The 22405-nt window shown below is 44.9% G+C and overlaps 1 protein-coding gene across 1 annotated transcript; it reads right to left on the minus strand.

Moving 5' to 3' along the window:
• Positions 1-624: 624 nt before the first annotated feature.
• RS1 (retinoschisin 1) lies at positions 625-21704 on the minus strand. Its single transcript, XM_061178100.1, has 6 exons — positions 21653-21704; positions 13220-13245; positions 12505-12610; positions 5319-5460; positions 2896-3091; positions 625-777 (listed from the first exon to the last, which is right to left on the minus strand). The coding sequence occupies exons 1-6, from the start codon at positions 21702-21704 to the stop codon at positions 625-627; spliced, it is 675 nt and encodes a 224-aa protein (XP_061034083.1).
• Positions 21705-22405: the final 701 nt, after the last annotated feature.

Here is a 22405-nt window from a genome sequence, read left to right on the forward strand (position 1 = left end):
CTCTGGGGTGTTTGGTCATGCACGGCTCTCACGAGACTGGGACATGGGCTCCCATCCACCAGACTCATCTGCGCCACCCAGTCACCCCAAAACTCTGTAAACGCAGTGCTCTAAAGTCCTAAAAGGCCATGATTTAATGAAAACTTAGGAGAAACCACAAGCTTGCTCCCCCTTTGCGTTCAAAGGGAGGCTTTATGAAACTCTATGTTCCTGTTTTGAACGTGGTAAAGCAAAAGAATTTTCAAATTATCAGGGCTGCTTTGCATTCCCCTGGGACTGCACCTTTCACGGTGTCTCTGAGACCAAAACCAAAAACAAACCAAAAAAACCCGAGAGCAGCAAATTACTCCTGCTACTTAGGCTTTTGCTTGAAAATTGTTTTTAGGGACATTTTCTTTGTTCTTATTTTCTTTGGCCCTGAGTGGGGAATAAGTTCATTTTCTTTTCCTTTCACTGAAATTGGAAACTATATCTTACAAAAAAGAAAGAAGTATTCTCTGCCCAGGTCCTCATTGAAAAGAGCCTGTAAAATCCAGCCCTTTTGGTCACAGTGGTAAGTTAGCGTTCCCCCATGGGCCGCGTTGCACCCTCCACCCCCTGGCAGGTGCTGAGCTGAGGCGGGCATCAGGTACACTTGCTGACACACTCCAGCAACTCCATCCGGATGGCAATGCGGACGTGCCAGCCCAGCGGGATGAGCCGGATGAAGCGGGAGATGATGGGGGGCCGCAGCAGGTTCTGGACTGTGGAGGTTCGGTCCGAGTTTCCATAGAAAACCTAAAGAGAGGGAGGAAATCCTATCACCATCACATCACAGAAGGGGAGAGAAAAGGAAGACAGATTCCTGTCTGGAGTTGGCCCCAACTTTTAACTATGGAAAATCTCAGTGCTAAAAGGGCAGAGAATTTGCTGATGTCCCCCAAAATCTGACCTTGAATGATTGTCAGCACCTACATGCTCCAGGCATCAACTTAAATGAATTAAAATTAGGTAACAATTCTTCCTCAGTAACACTAGCTGCTGTTCAAGTGCTCAATACTGTATGTGATTAGTGGCTGCCATATTGGATACTGCAGATAATAACATTTCCTTCATTGCAGAAAGTTCTATTAGACGGCGCTGATAGAAAATGCTGCTTGATTCTTATCACCAATTTTGTGATTTAATCCTTTGCATTTTGACAAGAATTTTGAAAAGGAGCACATCACACTTAAGAGAGGAATGTTCCCATGTTCCAAAGGTAGCCAAAGTGGGGCTCAAGTGAAAACTTGTGAGCTGGCTCTAAAGTTGTGAGCCAAAGCTTAACTGTGTGTGTCTACATTGATACAAACGGCAAGTACTTTTTAGACTTGGAAAAAAATGTTTTTAAAAAAGAAAAAGACATAAAAACTAGAGAGAAGATTCTCAAAGTGGGAGAGCAGTGCCCAAAATAGAAAAAGGGGTTGCTTCCTGTTTTTCGGGATGTAACATAGCAATTACGCAGTGGCTGTAACATAAGGTACAGTGGATATTTGGCTATATCTTCAAAGAAACTTCTGTGCACTTTTTCCAGAGTCCTAGTGCTCTGCCCAATGACACTGGAACGTTTCATTTCCTTCTGGGATTATCTCCTGAAAAAAATCTGGCTGCCACATTGACCTCATCCATACACAAATCAAGAAGGACCTCAGCTGCCATGATCTTGCCTTTATTTCTTCCCAAGAGCAACACCCCACATCCCCTTCTCTAAGCTGTTTGCCCTTGAACCTCTTTTAAGTCAGGAGCCCAGTGAAGAAGGAGGATGGAACAGGCTCCAGATCTCACAACTGCTGGAGTGGAGCGCTTCTTTGCAAAGAACTATCAAGGCCTTCAGAAACACAGATAGAGCTTGAAAAAGAATTTTCATATCTTTTTGAAAAGCCAACTAATAAGAACAAAAATGAAATAAAATATCCAAGTATCAAGATGGTTTTTCCTATTGTGTTCAAACTTCTTGAAATTTCAACCCATGAATGTCTTGCTGTACAAGTTGTCATCAAGAGAGTACAGAGCCTTCTGATGTTCAGCTGCACATGTCTACTTAACCTGATGAAATGTCCAAATTAGCTGGGGGAAGTCCTCTCAGACAAAAGGGCAGTTAACATTTCCAAACAGCTGGTGAGTTTTTAATTCATTGCAGATAACATTTTATATATATATATATATATATATATATATATATATATATATATGTAAAATATTGATTATATATTTATATGTGTATATATGTGTATGCATGTATGAATATACATATGTGTGTATATATGTGTATATATTTATATAAAATATATAAAATCAAAAGCCTACTGTGTTCAGTCTGTGATGAGCAAGACTTGGGTGGGTCTCAGCCCTCAGAGATTAGTAGGATATAAAGTTGCTCAAAGGTTTAAGTGACTGTTTCTTCTCAGCTGGACTTGTTTTAACCATTTACACAGTTTAGTGGCTAATTTGTTGAGATTGTCGGTCTCAGTAGTAAGGAGAGGCCATATCTACATAAAGGGACGAGAACCTAGCCACATCAGTAGTAGATCAAGCCAGACCCATGCAGCAAAGTGTTCAAGGTCCAGTGACTTTCACAGAATCCAAATGGCCAGTCTTGATTATTCAAGCAACTCTATGCTGATGTGAGAATTCAAAGACTTCTTTTGCACATACGATGGCACTCATTCACAAACTGTGCTAGACATGAGGGATACAAGAAAAGACCCCTGCCTCGTCGTCAGAGAGCAGATAGTGTTGTGGGGAGGAAGCACGGATGATTCACCATACCGTGGGGTCAGTGTTCTGACAGAGGGTGGCGACAGGAACACAGGGACGGGTGGGAGGGGTGTCCCAGAGGGGCTGTGTTGAAGTTGGTTTGGGGTAAGCCCGACATACCCGGTTGTTTCCGGTCTGGTCCTTATAGTAAATCCAGTTCAGGCTCTCATCGGTCCTGTACTGCACACTGTACTTGGTCATCCACTCGTCGATGTCACAGCGCCCCTGGGTGAGGATCCCCGAAATCACCTTGACCTCCTTCAGATCTATCTGCAACCACTGGCTGCTGTCCTGGAACTTGGAGAGCCAGGCACACCTGCCGCAGACACAGCGAGTCACCAGGAGCCTTTCCCCGTGAGCGCCTCCAAAGAGCTGGGAGGTGCCGTCTTTTGAGGGGATGCCAGCACCTGAAGAGACCCCACAAAGCTCGGGCAGTCTGAGCTGCAATCTGTTAAGCACCCAGAGGCTTGTCTCCGAGAAGTGTCCGGCCTCTGGGATACTTGTATAGTTTCTCTCTCCCTGCACCTCCACCGCCCAAGGAAAAATTGCCAGATTCAAATAATTTGTCAAAGAAATGCCTTCAACTGTAGCTGAAATCACCTTTGGGGTGTGGTTGAGCATGTTTTTCTTCAAAACATGCGAATCCCTGGTAATCGCACCTTCCAGCCCCCTTCCCTTTTCATTAGTCTCTCCTGATGTTCTTTTTCCGTAAGTCTTTTTTTTCTTTTCTTTAATTTCACTCTCTTCATACCTATCTGTGTCTCCTTCAGGTGCTGTCATCCACGCCATGGTAGGCACCATGTGCAGAACATGGAACCAAGTGGCTCTGGAAGGGCTTTTCACAATTGTAAAGGAAAGCAAACCACTGAAGGAACTGATTTATTTTTTGGTTATATCCTCATAAGTTGTGGAAACCTATAGTTTCCCTTTGTGGTGTGTGCGTGTGTGTGTGTGTGCCTGTGCGCATTAATAAGCTTCTCGGGGACTCGGCCCTTGGCTGCCTTCTCTTCTAATTCTGGACTTGCTCCTTGGGTGGCTCCTGACTTTTAGGTCCATCTCAGACTTCTTCTAAATTCTAAACCCTGAGAATCAATTGCTAGCTAGACAACTTCTACTGGATGCCATATAGCATCTCAAATAAAACATGTCCAAGAAGAGCTCCTAATTATCCTCACCCCAACCCCTCATTCCAGTGTTCATCTCTCTGAATTCTACCCCCTTCCTCTCTGTCACCTCAAACATCTAATCCATCTCTTGGCTCCATCTCCAAATTTCTTAAAGTCATTTACTTCTCTCCATTTCACTGCCACCACTCTAGCTCACTTCACCCTCAGTTCTTGCCTGGACGGCTGCCATAGCTTACTTAACTGGTCTCCTTGGATTCCTCTCCCCACCTCACCCCCCACCCGTACCCCACACTAAACAGCTCTCCCCACAAGATCCAGAAGATTTTACTTAAAACATAAATCCGATTGTGATACTCCCCAACTTTAAATCTTCCTCTGATAGAGTCTGCTCATTGTCTCCCAAATCCTCTTCCCATTTCCTTTAGTAATAGAACCCCTGAGTTTTCTCTGGGCAAGTGGCCACCCAGCTAAGATCACATTTCCCAGTCTCCTCTGTAGCTGGGTGGGACAGTCGGACCAAATTCTGATCAATGGGATGTAGGCAGAAGTGGCCAGCAGGATTATGTATGTATCCTTAAAGGAAAAATATATGCACTCTGCTCTTCTTTTCTCCCTCCTGACTAGAATGTGGATGTGATAGTGGAAGCTAGAACAGCCATCTTGGACCCCAAGGTGGAAACTTCATGTTAGGGTGAGAGAACAAGGTAGAAAGAGTCTGGGCCCCTGATACCATCCAGCTGCCATAACAACCCTAGACTGCCTAATCACCTCCAAGTTGATTAAGTCTCTGTATTTTGGGGCTGTTTGTTACAGCAGCACAAACCTGTATTCTAACTAATGCACATTCAGGGTTCTCCCATTATCCCTAAAATAAGGACCACAGTCCTTAACATGACTTATAAGGCCTTGCACCATCTGATTTCTTTCTACGTCTCCAGCCTCATCTCACCTGTGCGCTAACCTCGCTGGCTTTCTTTACAGTCCCCATCCATGCACTTGAGGGATCTTCCCAACTCAGGGCCTTTGCACCTGCTGTACCCTGTGCCTCTCTCCGCCTTCCCCCCACCTGGCCAACTGCAACTCTCAGGTCAAAGATCTTTTCCTTAGAAAGCCTTCCCTGGTGCTTCAAGTGGACCAGGTCTTTCTTCTTCTCCTCTGCAGCACTCATCACACTTGGCAGATGGCCAGTTGTGTGACAATGTGCTTAGAGTCCCCCCTCTAAACCGCGTGCTTCTCGAAGGCGAGGAGCTCATTCACCTTGTTCACTGCTGTATCCACTGTCCTTGGCACGTGGAAGGCACTCAGTCAGTATTTGCTGAATAAATAAATGCATTCTGTGTTGTTCATTTATTACAGAGACCTACTTTTTCAAATCACATGAAAAAAAAAATCGCCTGAGCCTCCTGCTCTGCTTACCCAAAGCCTTGACTATTGAGTCGGGCCTTGTTGGCGGTCCAGGAGGAATACCAGCCCACGTACTGCTCCAGGTTGGAGCAGGTGATCTGGTCTGGTGTAACCTCTCCTGACTCGAAACCCAGGGGCTGATGATATGGGCATTCTGGGAAAGGAAAAACAATGCACATTAAAACACTCATATCGCATGGCAAGACTCAACAAACACGACATAATCGAAATGACAAATCCGACCCTCTCGTTTGCGCTTTGTAAGGTGGAGGATGTTTTCCTTGTCAGCGCCGTTCACAGTGGGTAGGACTGGGTCTTCATCCTCTTCACTGCTCTTGCGAGAAGAGAGTGAAGATGAAGTGAAGGGATTGCCATAGAGACTCACAACATTCATAAAAGCAGAGGGAAGTAGTTCCATGGCAACCTCGTGGGGGGGCGGGGAGAATTTTGAGAAATACTTCACATCCTCCACAAACTGAGAGACCTAAAAACCAAGAGGTTCACAGGAAAATATCATACTTAAATGTCATACTCTTTATTTTCCTCATTAACATGGGTTAGCCATCCCACATGATGACATGAAGGTCCCTAATTGTCCTCAGGCAGCATATGATGCCAATTATAGGAACAAAACAATGGTGAGAGGCAAGAAGGGCAGTTATACATTGAGACTGACTTCCTACTTGTAAATTGCAGTTTTTCACTAGTCTAATGAAAAAAAGGAGGGGGGGAATGACATGCGTCTAAGTGACTGTTGAATAAGGAACAGTTGAAAGGAACTGCTTTTTCCAAATAAGAGTAGCCGAAGCTGGTTCTTGTATATTAATTGCTGCTTCTCACGGATTTCCTCTCACTAATTTAGCATTCAGTTGCCTGGTCAGAGACTGCCAATTGCCAACCCAGTATCCATTCTCCCCTGCTTTTAGACTAAAGAACCCTAATTTTGTTGGGTGCAGCAACGTAGCCAGCTAAAAAAACTAAACAATCTTTCCCAGCCACCTTTGCAGTTAGAAGTGACCACGTGACACAGTTTCTAACCCATGAGATAGAAGAGGATGTCTGCTGGGGATTTCCGATCAGATTTTGCTTGCCCCCTCTTTCTTCCTCTTGCCTAGAAGGAAGACCTGATGGTTGGTGCAACAGTAGCCATCCTGCACCCTGGGGGTAAGGCCAAGAGAACTGAAGAGACCTCAGCCCTGATATCTTTAAGCTGCTCCTTACCCCTAGTCTTTTTACCGTGTGAGTCAAAGCAAAACTCCTATTTCAATAAGCCACTATTTAGGGGGTCTCTTATTTATAACCAAACCCAGATTCTAGCTGAATTTCTTTAGAAGACAAATGATAAACTTAGGCAAATACATTCTCCTAGTTTCCCAGTTGTGAATGATAAACTTCAAGTAAGGCAGATCAAAATACTTTCTTTCCATGTATAAATTTGAGTTCAGATTGAAAAGCCAAGTGTATTTACTGGGGCATCATCACCTTCAACAGCAAAGTGAGTGCTGAGGTCTTTCTGGCAGATAATTTTCAAAAGTCAGTAAAACTGAATGAGTCATGTAAAAGCTTGAATGCCATCCTGAGGCTCCAGAATGCCTGCGGGGATAGTCATGCCCTGTCCCCAGAGGCTGAAGACAGAAGGACAGCTTCAGGCCTCTGGCCAGGGCTGCTTAACTGCCTTTCTGCCCAGTGAACCAAAGAACCAACTCCCACCAGTAACTGCAGCTCAGCGGGGCTGGGGGTGAGGGGACAGCATTTGTAGTTTATCAAGTACCCGAAGCTTTGGGGGGGCCTATTAAAATAATATCAAGGGAGAGAGAATAGGAGCGCTTTCTGAGCCACTCCATCACGCCTTGTGTGGCCAAATCATCAGGGGGGCTTGTTAAGAATGCAGTTTCCAGGATTCCACCCCCAGAGTGGCCACATTTTTAACAAGCACACTTTGAAAACCTTGGTCTGCCAGGGAAGGCGTTGGCTGGAGGATTCAGGGGGCCTGGTGCCTGTGGCCTTGGGAGCTCCTCCACCTCCTCAACTCCCCTCTGACCTGGAAGACAAGCTCAGCCATGCCACTGGAAGGAGGGACAAGGCCCCGGCGTCAGAAAGCTGGGTTTCAGTTGGGCCCTCAGTCGCCACTTAAATTCTAACTGTGGATATCTCTAAGGACCCTCCATCCTGAACCTCCCTTTTCTTGCTCCAGGGCCACCAGCTCAGAGGCAAGAGGCAGAGGGGAAAGAAAAGCCATGGCCACCTCTCCCGATTGCTTTATTCTTGGCATTTTGCTCTTTCTCTATTTTCCCCTCACATCTCTTTTGCCATCTCTTCCCAGTTAGCCCATCTAACAGTTAAGAGTTACACTGAAGGGACCTGGCCAGTGGCAATGGTCTTGGAGGCCTGTGAGGGCTTGTCCAGACGTGGATCCTGCCCACACTTTCCAGGGGAGGCGATGAGCTCACCATCCCCATGGTTTCAGCCAGTGTCTGAGAGCCAGTGCCCAACCCCCAGGCCCCAAGCTCCATCCCACTGCCGCCTGGATATTCTCTAAGTGAACAGTTCCATCTGGGTGACCCAAAGATTCTTCACACTCGTATGTCCAAAACTAAGCCCTTCAGCGTCCAAGCCCCAAGCCTGCCCCTGTCCAGTGCTCCTGTCTCAGGCATTGGCACCTCCAGCTACACAGCTGCTAACCCAGAAAACGCAGTGTTTTGGCCCAAGGCACAGAGCAGAGACTCTGTGATGGGTCTCAGCCTGGGCGTCACCTGGAAAGTTATAGAAGTGCTGGTGTTCAGGCCACACCCCCAGAGATTCTGATGTCATTGGTCTGGGGCATGACCTGGGCATGGGGTAAATCTTCAGGTGATGGAAATGGGCAGCCAAGGTCAAGAACACCTGCTTAGAGCCAATTTGACCTAGGATTGGATCCCACTCTCCCTCCGGTGAGCTTAGGCAAGCTGCTCAACCTCACTGGGTCTCAATTTCCTCATCTGTGAAATGGGCACAACAGTAGTCCCTGCCTCCATAAAGTTGATTTGGGATTACATGAAGCAGTGTTTGTAGAGTGTAGAGCCTGTAGTGCCTGACCAAAAATAAGCAGCTAATACTGGTGTAATAGGGTGAATTTATGAGAGTATATTAATGTCTTGAGTTGTGTATGTTTGTTTTTTATGGTGAAGACTCACCAGGGGAAAAAAATCTAACACCCCTCTACCCCAGTCTGTCTTGCCCCCATCATCCTCTCTACATCACCCTGAGAAGGTCAGCTTCCTATTTCTAAACATTTGGAGTCTCCTTGCATCAGGAAGGAATAAGCTGTTTGCACACGCATGCATGTGATTTGAGAGAGGAGAAGCCTGTTGACAGCCTAGCATCTCTCAGGCTTACGGATTTGGAAGGCCTAGGCCTCAACAGGAATTAGCTGACTGTCCCAGAGGAGGTGGCCAGAGGCTTTGGGCTTTGACCCTTGCTGGGGGGTGGGGGGGCTCGTGGTAGGGGCCTGATCTCAGTGGGGAAATGGTTCCTCTGAGGGGGCTGGACCAGGGATGGGGGGGCGGGAGCCCTGAACTCTTGACACCCTCAGAGACTTGGGAAGGTCCCAGGACTGAGCTTGGTTCAGAGGGAGAAGGGCCACCAACAAGGTGTCTGCCTTCCTCTGGGGGCTGCCGGCCGGGCAGGGAGCTGCCCTCAGCCTGAGCCTGCCTTTGCAGGCCCCTGGGGTGCAGGGGGGTGGTGGGTGGGGAGGTGTAGTCCAAAGGGGAGGGACAGGATCTTCAACAATCCTCCTGTCTTTAGACTCCTGACAGCCCATGATAAAGGGGGACTCAAACCGGAGTTATCTGAAAATTGGAAAAATAGAAAATGTAACATTTCTCCTGCTCTTTGTGCCCTAGAGTGAAGGGCACTCCAGTTACATGATTACTATTTTCCCTGTCTCCTCCTTTCCCCTTCATCTGGACACCTCTCCTCATCCTTTGGATCTCTGCCCACTTCCCCAGCTCCCCCGGTCTGTCTAGCTCACCATGCTTTCCTCAGCCGAGCAGAATGCCTGCGTGTGCTAGGCACTCAATAGATATTGACTGGATGGATGAATGGAGGGATAAACAAACTTCATCACTCCATCTCAGGTGGCCACTGGGGATAAGCAAAGAAAATGGCAGGAACAGGAAGCAGGGAGGTCAGGGAGGAAGTGGGATTTGACTGGCCCAGAGAACTCCCACTGGCCTAATCAAAAAGAAACTGTCAATTGAGTCTAAACTAGTATCAAGCAACATAAATAATGTTGCTGGAGGAATTAAAGGGATCCTCTTTACACACACAGAATATGTCCTTCCCAAGTTTTCTGCTCAGTGGAGGTTACTGTAAGCTATTAAGCCTGTTTCTACACTCATTTTACTCTTAAGGAAACACCTGCCTCTTCTGTGGCACAAGTGTCTCTTCTGAGCGATGATTTGATAATGAGATCGATAAAGACATAGTCATATGTGCTGTTAATCCAGGCTATGCACACTTAACATACTAGCCTTTCTTATGCAGTAGATAATTTCTCGATGTGTAGACATATAAAGGCCAGACATGCTTTTAAAGAATATTAACCTAAAGGAACACAAAGAGAGTTCAGGGCCATTCTTGACAAAAGACATGTGAACATTATTATGCACATGTGTTAGACTTGAATCTATATGATGATGTAGTGGAATACAGAATAATATTTATAGAAGAATAGGGTATAAACTTGAATATAATATGGAAATATAAAATCCAGAATATAAGTAAAGCGTTGAGTCATTAGATTTCTTATGCTTTTATACCTTCCCTGCCGTATTTCCCCCTCTCAGAGTGACGGGGTAATCTTGGCTCAACTGTGGAAAGGACAGACCTTTTAATATAATAGTGTTAAGCTGAAGATTGGGAGGCCATAATGCACCTAGCTGGTCACCTTCTGTTCTGTGGGTAGGGCCCCCTGGCAGTAGCAGCCAGTGTGCACTTGCGAGCATCTCCTGGCAGCTCTGAATGACCCTCCTGTCCTGTGCTTTCTAGGGCCTTCTTCCGTGCTAAGGCGGGCTCTGGTGGAAGCGCTGAATCTCAGGATCCAGAAAGACCAGGCAGCGTTCCTGACGTTCCAATGAGGATCTGAGGCACTGACAGGCAAGTGAATTCTGGAAGGTTGTGGCTAGTCCTGCTGCCCTGAATCATCTCTTTCATGGAAAAGCAAATGAACATTAATGAATCAACCATTTAACACTAAGGTTGCATTTTTTTCCTTCCTGGGAATATCTGTGTTGTTTAAACAAAACAAAACAAAACAAAAATGAAAACCCCAGTGGGGAGAGGAGAACACTTAAGCTAAAAGAATTTCTGATTTCAGAACTTCAAGTTCATGGCAACTGTGTAGGGGAGAGAGCCTGGGCAGCCCAGGTCATCTTGCACATTGCTCAGACACACAGCCCTCCTCAGCTGCACAGTTGATCAGGTCAATGAAACCAATCCGTATAAATAATCTCTTTTCAATTTCTTCTTAGAAAGAGCTTCCGTGGACTGGAATTCCAGTACGTCTCATGTCTCTAGTGAAGAGAACATTTGTTTCCACAAAATGGTAAACTCCTCCAGGGTAGAGACAATGGTTCATTTTTGTCTTCCCATCGGCACATAATACGCACATGATGACAGAGGGTGGAATTGAATTCTAAATGGATTATCAAGGAGGGTGCCTCAGTCTTGACTAGGCAGATCACCCCAGCACAGAATGGCTGCGGGAGCTCACGCCGTGGAGCACAGTGAGACGTCCCTCCCGTGGGAGAAGCCCGCTGAACTCATCAGCACTTACTGCTTTCCTCGCTACTGCGCCCCACTGTTCCCTTCCAGAAGGCTTAGTTCAGAAACCAATTCCTACCCCTTTAGTAAATAGGAAAACAGGCAGAAAAGCCTTTGTGGACGGCCCCCTCCCCCACATTTGCTATTTTAATGCAAATTTAATGAAATAATGCAGAGAAGCTCACACGCTATACACAAACCTCTCTCCTGGAGCTATTATTAGGTGATTATGTAAAGTGAATGATGCGCCGCCGCATGGCACCATCATAACCCTGGAAAGGGGGGGCAAGTACAGTTTCAGCAAAAGAGGTTCCGAGCTGTGGTAAATACTGAGCATGGCAAATGTGTGATAGGCCGCCTGAGCCTCTGAAGGTCAGAGTGTGACCTCTTAGGAGGCAGGAAGAAAAGGAGCTGCAGTGTGCCAGGTCCAGGACAAGATGCTTTAACGCCTCATCCATTTTATTCCTCGTAACAACTCCTTACAGCAGGGTCCGTTTTTATAAATAACGTTTTATTGGAGCACAGCCATGCTCGTGCATTTACATTCAGTCTGTGGCTGCCTTCCATTTGAGGTGTTGAGGCCCTATGGCCCACAGAGCCACAAAGATTTACCGCCCGGTCCTTTACAGGCAAAGTTTGCTGGCCCCTGCCTTAGAGGAAGTCATTCATATTGGTCAGGAGAGGCTGTTTATGCTGCAGAACGAATTGTCACAGAAATTTCAGAGGCTTAACACAACAAAGGTTGACTTTTCACTCAGGTGATTCATTGTGGGTCAGCAGGAAGTTCTACTCCACTTAACCTCCCCGGCACCCAGACTAAAGGAAAAGCCACTTTCTCAAGCAGGGAAATGGACCTCATTTCAGAAGAGACACGGCTCCCATCGGCTGGAACTGCTCCTGTGAAGCCACCTGACTGGGAAGGGGCTGAGAATGTGGGGAAGCACGTGGTTGTTTGGTGAGCAATAAATATCCGGGCACAGTAGTATTGCCTCCATTTGACAGAAAAAGGCCAAAGTGGGAGTCCCAGAGTTAAAAAACGATGCAGCCAAGATTCCAACTCTGGTATTTCTGGCTCAAAAGCCTGTGCTCTTCTCAAAATTGCTGCCTATCATTAGTTTATTTTCGATAAATTCCATTAGCCTCTTTCATTGAAAGTTAGGTCCCATCTTACCATCTCACCGAGGCCAACTAGAGATCCAGGAAACTGTTCTGAACAATGACATCTGTGCAGTTTGTTGGAACAGTGGCCATTGAGATTTGAAGTTCAAAGGCCAACTGGAGAAAACCCAGAGCGTGGCATTCAGGGGGTTTAATTCATCAGGGTTGAAAGAGGAGAAACAGGGTGTTCCCAAGGATACCACAAGGATCTGGTGCCCCAAGGAGAGGGGACACTCACCCGGTATGCAGTCTAAGGGGGTGGAGCCTGCAGACCACAGGGCATTGGCACCTCCTTGGCAATCGCACTTGCACGCTTTGTGGTACCAGGGATCCTCACCCTCATCCTGCGGGAAGCCAGAGGGGCAGGAGCTTCAGAAAAGTCACAGTCAAAGGCAACTGTGGTCAGCACCACTGGAAAAGCTCGCATTCAAAAACCTTGCTCATTCATTTCCTATTGTCTGTGGCGGCTTTCACACTACAGCAGCACAACTGAATTATAAACCCAGTTTAACCCACACAGTTGCCACTCATCTTTGAGTCTAGATAAACAAATGTTTGCCACCTTGGGTGACCAGCTAAAAATCTCACAGACACACCCACGTAGAGAGCCATGTCCACCCCATTATATTTATCTTCAGGGGCTCGAGGAGCCCCAGTCCGAGGTCAGGCGCTTTACATCTCCTGGAGGTCCCTTCTGGGGATACAATTTCAAAAGGGACTGGATTCAAGGTTCCGCCATCTGATTTAAGACCTGGTTTACTTGCATTCACTCATTAAAAAAACCAGTCTTGGAGCTTGTCCAGATAAAACGTGCTATTGCCACCACCAGAAAAAAAAAAAAAAAACCTTTAAAAATACATTTTAAAAAAGTGATAATCCTATACATTGTTTTGGCTAGGAAAATCTTCAAAAATAGTATCCATATGAATTCCAGCCTTCTTACTGTAACATACCTCAGTAGACGATAATCCCAGTGTGGCTGAGCAAAAGGACATGAAAGGAAAAATCAAGTTAAAAAAAGAAAAAAAAATTCAACAAATGATTCATTACATGGAAAAGCGAAATGATCACAGTCACATAAAAGTTAACAAAGCCCCTTCTGGAAGAAGTCAAAGTAAGTAAATACGTGCCAGGAAAAACATCCACAGATGCTGAGGAAGTAGGGATGTGACACATTCAGGTGATTTAGAATTAGGACATTGTTAAAAAAAACTTTTTTAAAATTTTTTTTAGGTTTGTCTATTATCTACAGGAAATAACAAACCACAATCAAAGTGTAAATACCGTATAAATGATGTGGAAAAATTGAAAATGTGTAAAATTTAACCTAAGACTAACATTTAACCTATCTTCATAGAAGTATGAATAAATAGAATGAATGCACAATTTAATAGGAAAGGAGTTTGTCTATATTAGCATAAGCTGATTGTTTACAGCTGCACTGTCCATTGTGGTAGTCACTAGTCCCATGTGGCTATTTGAATTTAAATTCATTAAGTTAATAAAATTAAAAATTCAGTTCCTCAGTCACACCAGCCACATTTCAAGTGTTTGCTGGCCACATGTGGCTAGTGGCTCCCGTACTGGACAGCACAGATACAGAACATTTCCATCATTGCGCAAGGTTCCATTAGACAGCGCTGGTTTAACACACCAAGTTCCATTTCCCATTTTCAACAAAACAAATGCCTTTATTTATTTTCTGATTATAAAAGCAGCACATACCTATTATAAATATCTCAAACAAAACCTGAGTGTAGACAGTAGATATAAAAGTCCCTCCTTAACCACTTCGCTATCTAAAAATTGAATCTGATGCCCACCAAAAACTTTCAGATTGTTTTAGAGAGTTAAAGGAATGGTCTCATCCTTTTCATTAGAATTATAAAGCTATTTTTTCAAATTGTGCCTTTCTTTAAATAATATGTATCCATTTCACATACCACTTTCGCGTGTCCACTGTGAGCCTGGCCCTGCACCAGGGCCTGGGCCTTCTGAAATGGAAGCCTCGCTCTCTGCCCACAAGGGGCTGGAGGACTCAGGAGAAGATAGACCACTGGATGACACACATGGTGAGTCCTCTGCTGGGTTATGCATAGGCTGTAAGGGGAGTCAAGGGGGCATATCTTTTCGCCTGGGCGGATTCAGGGCCATCTCTCAGCTGTGGTCAGCAAACTGCTGTCTCTCCTGGTCCCTTGTCCACTGATGATTCGTTCCTAGAGACTCCTTGGTTCACCTGCTATGGGCAGAATTGACCGTCTCAGGTAGCAATGTAGACTAGGGAGCACCATCTTGGTAGGAGGCCAAGCCCTGTGCTGGCAAAGGAAGTGACCAACGACTTCTTTTTGTTTGTTTGTTTATAATTTTTATTGGGGCATAGTTGATTTACAATGTTGTGTTATTTTCAGGTGTACAGCAAAATGAATCTGTTATACATATATCCACTCTTTTGTAGATTCTTTTCCCATATAGGCCACTACAGAGTATTGAGTAGAGTTCCCTGTGCTATACAGTAGGTCCTTATTAGTTATCTATTTTATATATAATAGTGTGTATGTGTCAATCCCAATCTTCCAATTTATCCCTCCCCAACTCTTACCCCCCCCCATCGACTTCTTACTTTCACATCCAATGGACTCTTCCCAACACTAACCTTACATCTTCATGCTGCAATGTTGGGTGCTGTCAGTTCCTCCCATCTTCCTTTAGCTTCCATCACACTACTCACCTGCTTCTCCCACCACTCTAAATAATCCTTCTTAATCTCTCTCAAGAGCTCTGCTTCCTCTACTCCCGCCCCCAAGATCCCGACATGTGCATTGAATGGCTTATTGGATATCTCCCCATAGATGTCTCTTACTGTCTAAAACTGGACCCAACCAAGTGCTGGCCAGGTCATGAAGAAACCTGAACTCTCATATGTTGCTGGTGGGGGTATAAGTTGGTCTAACCTATTTTTTAAATTCTTTGGTAATTTATACAAAGGCTGGACATATATGTGCCCTATGACCCAGCAATTCCACTCCTAAGTATTTACCCACTAGAAGTGCATACATATGTTCTCCAACAAAGAAAAACATGTACTAGATTATTTGTAACAACAGTATTTGTAAAAACCCCAAACTGGGAACACTCATATGCCCATCACGAGTAGAATGGATACGAGTGGTAGATTTACACAGTGGAACACTGTACTGCAATGAAAATGGATGACCTACAACTCCATGCCACAATATGGCCACATCTCACAAACAATGCTGAGTGGAAAGTCAGATGATAAAATGGACATACTATATGAATCCATTTAAAATGTACACAAGCAGGCAGAAGTCATCTATGCCGGTAGACATTAGGGTCGTGGTCACACTTGGGGTGGAGACTGGCAAGGAGGAAGCCCAGGGAGGGTGTCTGGGGAGCTGGTAAAGTTCTGTTACTTGATCTGAGTGCTGGTTACTTGGGTGTGTTTAGTGGTAAAAAATCATTGAGCTGTACACTTACTTGTACTCTTCTGGATGTATGTTATACTTCAGGAAAAAAAATTTTAAACACTGAACTCATTACATCCTCCCTCAGATTGTTCTCCTTTCTCTATTTCTTAGCCTACTGATGGCTCCACCATCCCCCTACTACCCCATCCAGAAACCTGGGACTCCTCCTAGTCACTTCTTTTTCCTAAACCCCCACATCCAGTGTCTACCGGGAGCCATCTTTCCTCTCTACCCCCACTACCACTTCCTCTCTCCTCTGGATATTCTCCTTGCTAAAGAGAGACCTTGCCTCATCCATCCTCCGTACTGCCAATGCCTGACTGTGTCACTTTCCTGCTCCAGACCCTTTGTTGGGTCCCCATTACCATGGCCCCAGTTTCACCTCTGACATTTATTAGTTGTATGACTGCATCTCTCTATTTCCTCATCTCTAAAATGGGTATAATAATAATGTGTCCTTCAAGCGGTTGCCGTGATGTATCTCCTGGCTACCTCTCCAAATTTATTTTTTGCACTCTCTATTACTTATAATTCATCAAATGTGCCAGGCTGTTTCATGCCTGTATGCCTTTGTGCATATGATTTCTTGGCCTCAAATGCCTTCCCCTCCCAACTTTTCTGCCTACTTATCCCCTTCCCTATGAAGAGGACATTTTCTGTCCCTCACGTAGAACTCACCACTTGCTCTGGCCTTTGTATCCTATTTCTTTCTTATCCACAGGTTTATCTAAGCACCCGTGCAATTATAGAAATTGATATAAAAGATAGCTGATAATGACTGGTCCCAAAGCATTCATTCATTAATTTTCTTTGAGCATCTGCTATATTCCAGGCCTAGCTTTAGGTGCTGGGGAAATAGCAGTAAACAAAACAGAAAAAACACCTGCCCTCCTAGAACTTAGAGTCTAATGTGCGGGGGTGAGGGGATAGTGAATGTATGAATAAAATATATAATATGTAAAAAAATGATGACTGCTATGGAGAAAAATAAAGCAGGGAGGTGGAGGGACAGGGAGTGGTACTTTGGGGCTTAGGTAAGGCTTCACTGAGAAAGTGATATTGGAGCAAAGACCTGAAGGAAGTGAGATACCTGTGGGCAGAGCCTTCTGGGCAAAGGTAATAGCATGTAAAGACCCGAGGTAGGCCAGTGCTTGGCATGTCATCTAGGGGAGGGATGATGGTGGCTTGGCCCTGGGGTGGTGGCAGTGGAAGTGATGAGAAGTGGCTGGATTCTGACTGTCTTTGGAAGGTAGTGCCAACCGGATTTGCTGACAGATGACGTGGGTGTGAAATAAAGAGAGGTTCAAGGCCTGAGTGCCTGGGAGGATAGAGCTACCATTTACTAGGGGAGGAGAAGATTCCAGGGGAAGCAGGGATTTAGGGGGGATGGGGTAGAGATGTTCCATTTGAGAGACCTACGGGACACACAAGTGTTGAGGTTGAGTGGGCAGCTGGCTAGAAGCTACTAGAGCTCAGGGGAAAGGCCAGATAGGCTGGGTGGTGCCCTGTGCTTCTCACAGTTAATGTGTACATGAAGCCATAGTGTCAGTCCCACAGCTGCTCCCCAAGAACTGCAAAGTAGATGAGCAATTGGCATCTAGATGGTTTAAGGGCTGTTAATGCAGAAGGCACTCGGCTCTGCCCCATCTTCCAGAGAAGCTGGGATGGCAGAAAAGCAGAAAGGCTTTGTCAGCTGTGCCAAGACTCTCTTTTGGGGGGACCAGAGGTGAGGTGTGTGGGTCACTGACAGAGCGGCCTTACTAACCAGATCAAATTGGCCCAGAGGACGTGCCCTGGCACTGAAGAGGGTCTATGCAGCTGCAACTGAACAAACCCAGAGTTCACATGAGGCCCTCTAAATTGCCAGGGCGCTCAGGGCCTTTGCATTACCTGGGTCCATGGGTGGGCCCCCAGGGAGGCTCCAAATTGTGCAGAAACAAAGCAGAAGGCAAAAAGGAAAGGGCGGGGAGGTTTCTACCTGTGGAGAGGAAGAGACCCAAGAGGGAGACCTGGTTTCAGAACCACCGCCTGTGCTCAATCAGATTTCTGGCGTTGTTTCCCCTCCCGGGCTCCTGTCCCCAGAAAGCGTTTGTCTGTAGGCAGCCTGGGGTTGTGAGGCACCAGATCTTATGGAAATGAGCAGAGAGAGAAGGAACAACAAGCCTTTTACAGGAAAAGCTGTCACCAAGGGAGCAGCAACGTGGCTGCTGTCGTCCCTGAAATGATTTAATCACCCCAAAGCTGGCGAACAAAAGCAAAAATCGTGTTGACGACAACGTCTTATGATACCAGAAAATAACACTGTTGGGATGAGCAAAAGAAAACAGGTCAGCCTTTAAAGGAAAAAGGACAAGATTTCGATTACATGGTTGCCTATTCTTCTCCTCACTCAGATCGTCTTCGTGATTCCTCCAGGTTACAGGTTTCCACCAGAGGGTCTGCGACGTCTGCCACTCACCAGCCTTAGATTTATGCAATAGGGGACGATTCTGCCCTTTTGCTCAAAGGGCTACTCCATAGGGAAATGCTTGTTACCGCAGCCAGAAAATTCAAGCATGCCTATTTCTCGAAATGTACCTTGCAAGCCCAGAAAGCAAAGTGTGCATTAGACACACTTAGGGAAGACTATTTCAGTCTGTTTGCTTGGTTGTCACTAAATACGGAGTTTTCCTTTCCATGGAAACAGGTGAAGCCGAGGAGAAAAGCATAAAATTATGAATGATAGAAACTGTCTATAACTACCTTCCAATCTATTTGAGAAACAAGAATAAGACACAGGAGAAAAACAGCAGGCTGCAATAATGTCCCTCTGGCGAAGAAGAAAGAAGGAAATTGCTTCTGGTGTGAAAGTGTTACTCTTTTAGGTGACAGGCATAGTCATGGGTACATCTGTTATCTGTACATGTTTCAACACAGGTGAATGTCAAAAATATATGCTAGGGACTTCCCTGGTGGCGCATGCCAATGCAGGGGACACGGGTTTGATCCCTGGTCTGGGAAGATCCCACATGCCGTGGAGCAACTAAGCCCGTGCGCCACAACTACTGAGCCTGCGCTCTAGAGCCTGTGCTCCGCAACAAGAGAAGCCACCGCAATGAGAAGTCCGCGCACCGCAACGAAGAGTCGTTCCTGCTCGCCACAACTAGAGGAAGCCCGCGCGCGGCAACGAAGACCCAACGCAGCCAAAAATAAAAAAATAAATAAACTTATTAAAAAAAAATATGCTAAGTGAAAGACAAAAGACCATATGTTGTATGATTCTGTTTAAATGAAATGTCCACAAAAGGCAAATCTATAAGAGACAAAGTAGATTAGTGGTTGCCAGTGGCTGGGGGGAGGGGGAAGTGGGGAGTGAGTACTTAATGTCTACTGGTTTCTTTGGAGGATGATGAAAATGTTCTAAAATTACATTGTGTGCTCCACAAACCTGTAAATACACTAAAAACCATTGAATTACACACTTTAAATGGGTGAATTTAGTGGTATGTAAATTACATCTCAATAAAGCTGCTTTGAAAAAAAATCTGCTATCCCTGATGCTTGATACACCTGCAAGGAAGGACACACACTCACCTGTAAGATGAGGCTTGGTGATTTTTTTTTTTTTTTTGGCTTGTTTTTATATAATAGCCATGACCAAGCAGTGGAACAATATACTTCAGTAAGGTGGATGTTTTAAAAATCATCATCGGTATGTAATCCAAAATGTACAATGCAAGATAAATAGAAGCCTGCCTCAGTTAAGAGACAGAGGTAGTGCTTTACTATGATGATTTGTGTATACCCAATGACCCTTCATCCGACGCATAAGTGGAGTCAATCCATTTACCTTATTTCACTGTAGTAAGGATCCACTGCTGCCGTGGAACAGAAACAGCAAGGAGTAAATTAGACAAAGAACCTTTGTCTTCAGGTTCCCAGTTGTGCAGGATACATCTTTCCCCTGTGCGTTGGCCTTATTTCTCTATCTGGATTGTAAACTGATTAAGTGCAGCAATTGTATTCTGCCTTTTTTCTCTGCCTCCTGGCGTATCCCTCTAGCTCAGGGTAGAGCACACCTAGGTTGCCAAGCCAAGTTTTGGTGTGGCTGCTTTCCTTTGATGCCGCGTGAGGGTGGAGGGCCTGGGTTAGGTGGGTAAGAGAATTTAAGTGTTTCAAGCCTACCTGCTGGACCACATTCCATTCCACCGGGACAGATGGGATTCTCTGTTCTTCGTGGAAATTTCTGGAGCTCCCCAGCCATGCACAAAGATTGATAAGCTATAGAACAGGAAAGAGTGCTGTGCCCTGTGCCTCCTGACAGCGTGTCTTTTATTACAGTTATCCCCTGACTGCGCGGGTGTAATTGAAAAGTGGCCTGATAACCTTTTCTAGGGCTTATTCCCATTTAGGGGTCACAGAACAAAGATTTTAGAGTTGGCACAGCGAAAACAAGAATCTGCCAGGTGTATCAAGTTCTTACACAGCATTTGGCCTGTCATAGCAGGAACTCAGTAATGGATTCTTGAACTGACATCAATGGATTCTTGAATGAATCAATGGATGAATGAATCTCAATGCCAATCACAAATAAGAGGAGTCTAAGGGTGAGCCCTGTGGATGTCTGAGAACCAAGGGTATTGGGATCTAAGCCTTGAAAGGTTCTGTTTAGATTTTCTTGCTGAGGAAGAGGCACGGAGTAAAGGGAAAACAACAACCCCCCCCCCCAAGCATCTTAGAGTAGTAAGAGTTTCTGGGACGAGTTGCTGACTCTTAATTGCAAGGGGGGAAAAATCCCAGACAATTGGTCTAAATGAGCCTTACTTAGAAATATGTCTTGGGGGTTTGCAAAATAACCTTGGGGTTATATTTTTACAGGTCTTTCCAAATATTGAGAAATGTGACTAACAAAAGTTTTGAGATTGGGTAATCATGAAAGTGAGTATTCTACCAATAAAATATAATGACAGAGTAGAGAAGAGAATGATTTAAACCAGGGATTCTGACTCTGTGTGAGTTTTGTCATGTCTGTCTACCAGGTCCTTGGCAGAGCGGAGAGGTCTCCTCCTTCCTGCCCTCCGTATTTATTTCCTGTAATGCACATAAATACACAGTGACCACAAAGAACCAATTTCTAATGTCTGGAATGAACCTAAAAAGGAATTCTGAGTTGATGGGTCCTTAAGAGTTGAGAGAGGCATGAAAGAGCATGATTTCAAAGATTGACAGATAATTTAAAAGTTGAATTGGATGACATTTTAGAGATTTGCCTTTAATTTCTCCTTAATTAAGCATTTCACTCCCGCCAGGGCTATATTTAGAAATTTTAAAATGATTGAGTATATTGAGTCTTTGGGGATTCCTGACTCTCAGTTGGATTATGCTTTCTATTAGTGTCCAGTGGTATTCGGCGTGCTATGTTAATCCATATTTAAACTAGGGTGACCTTACATCCTGATTTGCCTGGGACAGTCCTGGTTCACACCTGTTGTCCCAGCAAAATTATTAATAGCATCCTCCACCACTCTCAGTAGTGTCCTGGTTTGGAAGATTAAATTCTATAGTCACTCTAACTTTGACTCCCAAAAACTTTCAAGAATACACCACACTTTCTTATTAATTGTTGCAATTTATAGCTATTTTATACGATTTTTGAGACCCTTCTTTCTGTCCCATTTTAAGCATCCTTTGAACTTTAGAAGGCTCCTCACAGAACCAGAAAGCCAGTGGTGAGACAAAGAGGACTGCATCACACAAAGACAACTGTTGTTCATTAATAACACATATTGATTAATTAGCATGCTTTGCTAATTAATAATATTTTAATTATTCTGGTTGCATTTCTATTAATCAGCTGTATGATTAAGTCAGTTGTATTATTAGGTATTTAATGAGTGCTAATGGTTTGATAGCACATACCTTCAGAGCCAAAGAGAAGTAAAAACAAGAAGCCTTCTATCTTGCGTGGCATTCTCCCCTTGTCCTTGGCTGCTGCTCTTCCTTATCAAAGTGGAGAGCTTTCCTAGGAACAGCAGCTTAACTTGAGCACTGGCCTCATTAAGCATCTTATTTCATTTACTTCTTAGGGCTTTGGCCAAGCCCTGCTAAGTTAACCCACATAGTTACCTGCCTCAATAAGAAGTCTCAGAGGAGAAGCTAATGTCAACTGAGGTCGGTTTAGCAAAGGAAGGTATTGGCTTTATTCTATCTTTAAATGTAAGGGAAGCAGTGGAGGAAAATAGAAACTAGAATCAGAAGACCCAGGTCTTAATCCTTTCTCTGCCATCATCTTCTAGGGGGTGACCTTGAGCAATTTCCTGCCAAACAAACACTAACATTCTCGAATTCTATGAAAATGACATGGATTCCCCCTCTCAGAAAGCAAGTTGGCATCATATTTACACCTATTCACGCAGGAAAATACTAAATTGGGAGGGGGTGGTCAGTTACACACAAAGATTTACATTGCTGTGTTATATATAATAAGACAAAATTGGAAACAATCTACATAGGGGATTCAGGACAGCAGGCAGGGTTAAGAGCACAGATTCCCAAGCCAGACTGGATGCAAATCCCGGCTCAACCAGTTGTTATGTAGCCTTGAGAAAGTCACTTAAGGTCTCTGTGCCTCAATTTTCTCATCTGTATGATGGTGATAATAATGCCTATTTC

This window comes from Eubalaena glacialis, chromosome X (genome assembly GCF_028564815.1).
Source record: "Eubalaena glacialis isolate mEubGla1 chromosome X, mEubGla1.1.hap2.+ XY, whole genome shotgun sequence".
Lineage (NCBI taxonomy): Eukaryota > Metazoa > Chordata > Mammalia > Artiodactyla > Balaenidae > Eubalaena > Eubalaena glacialis.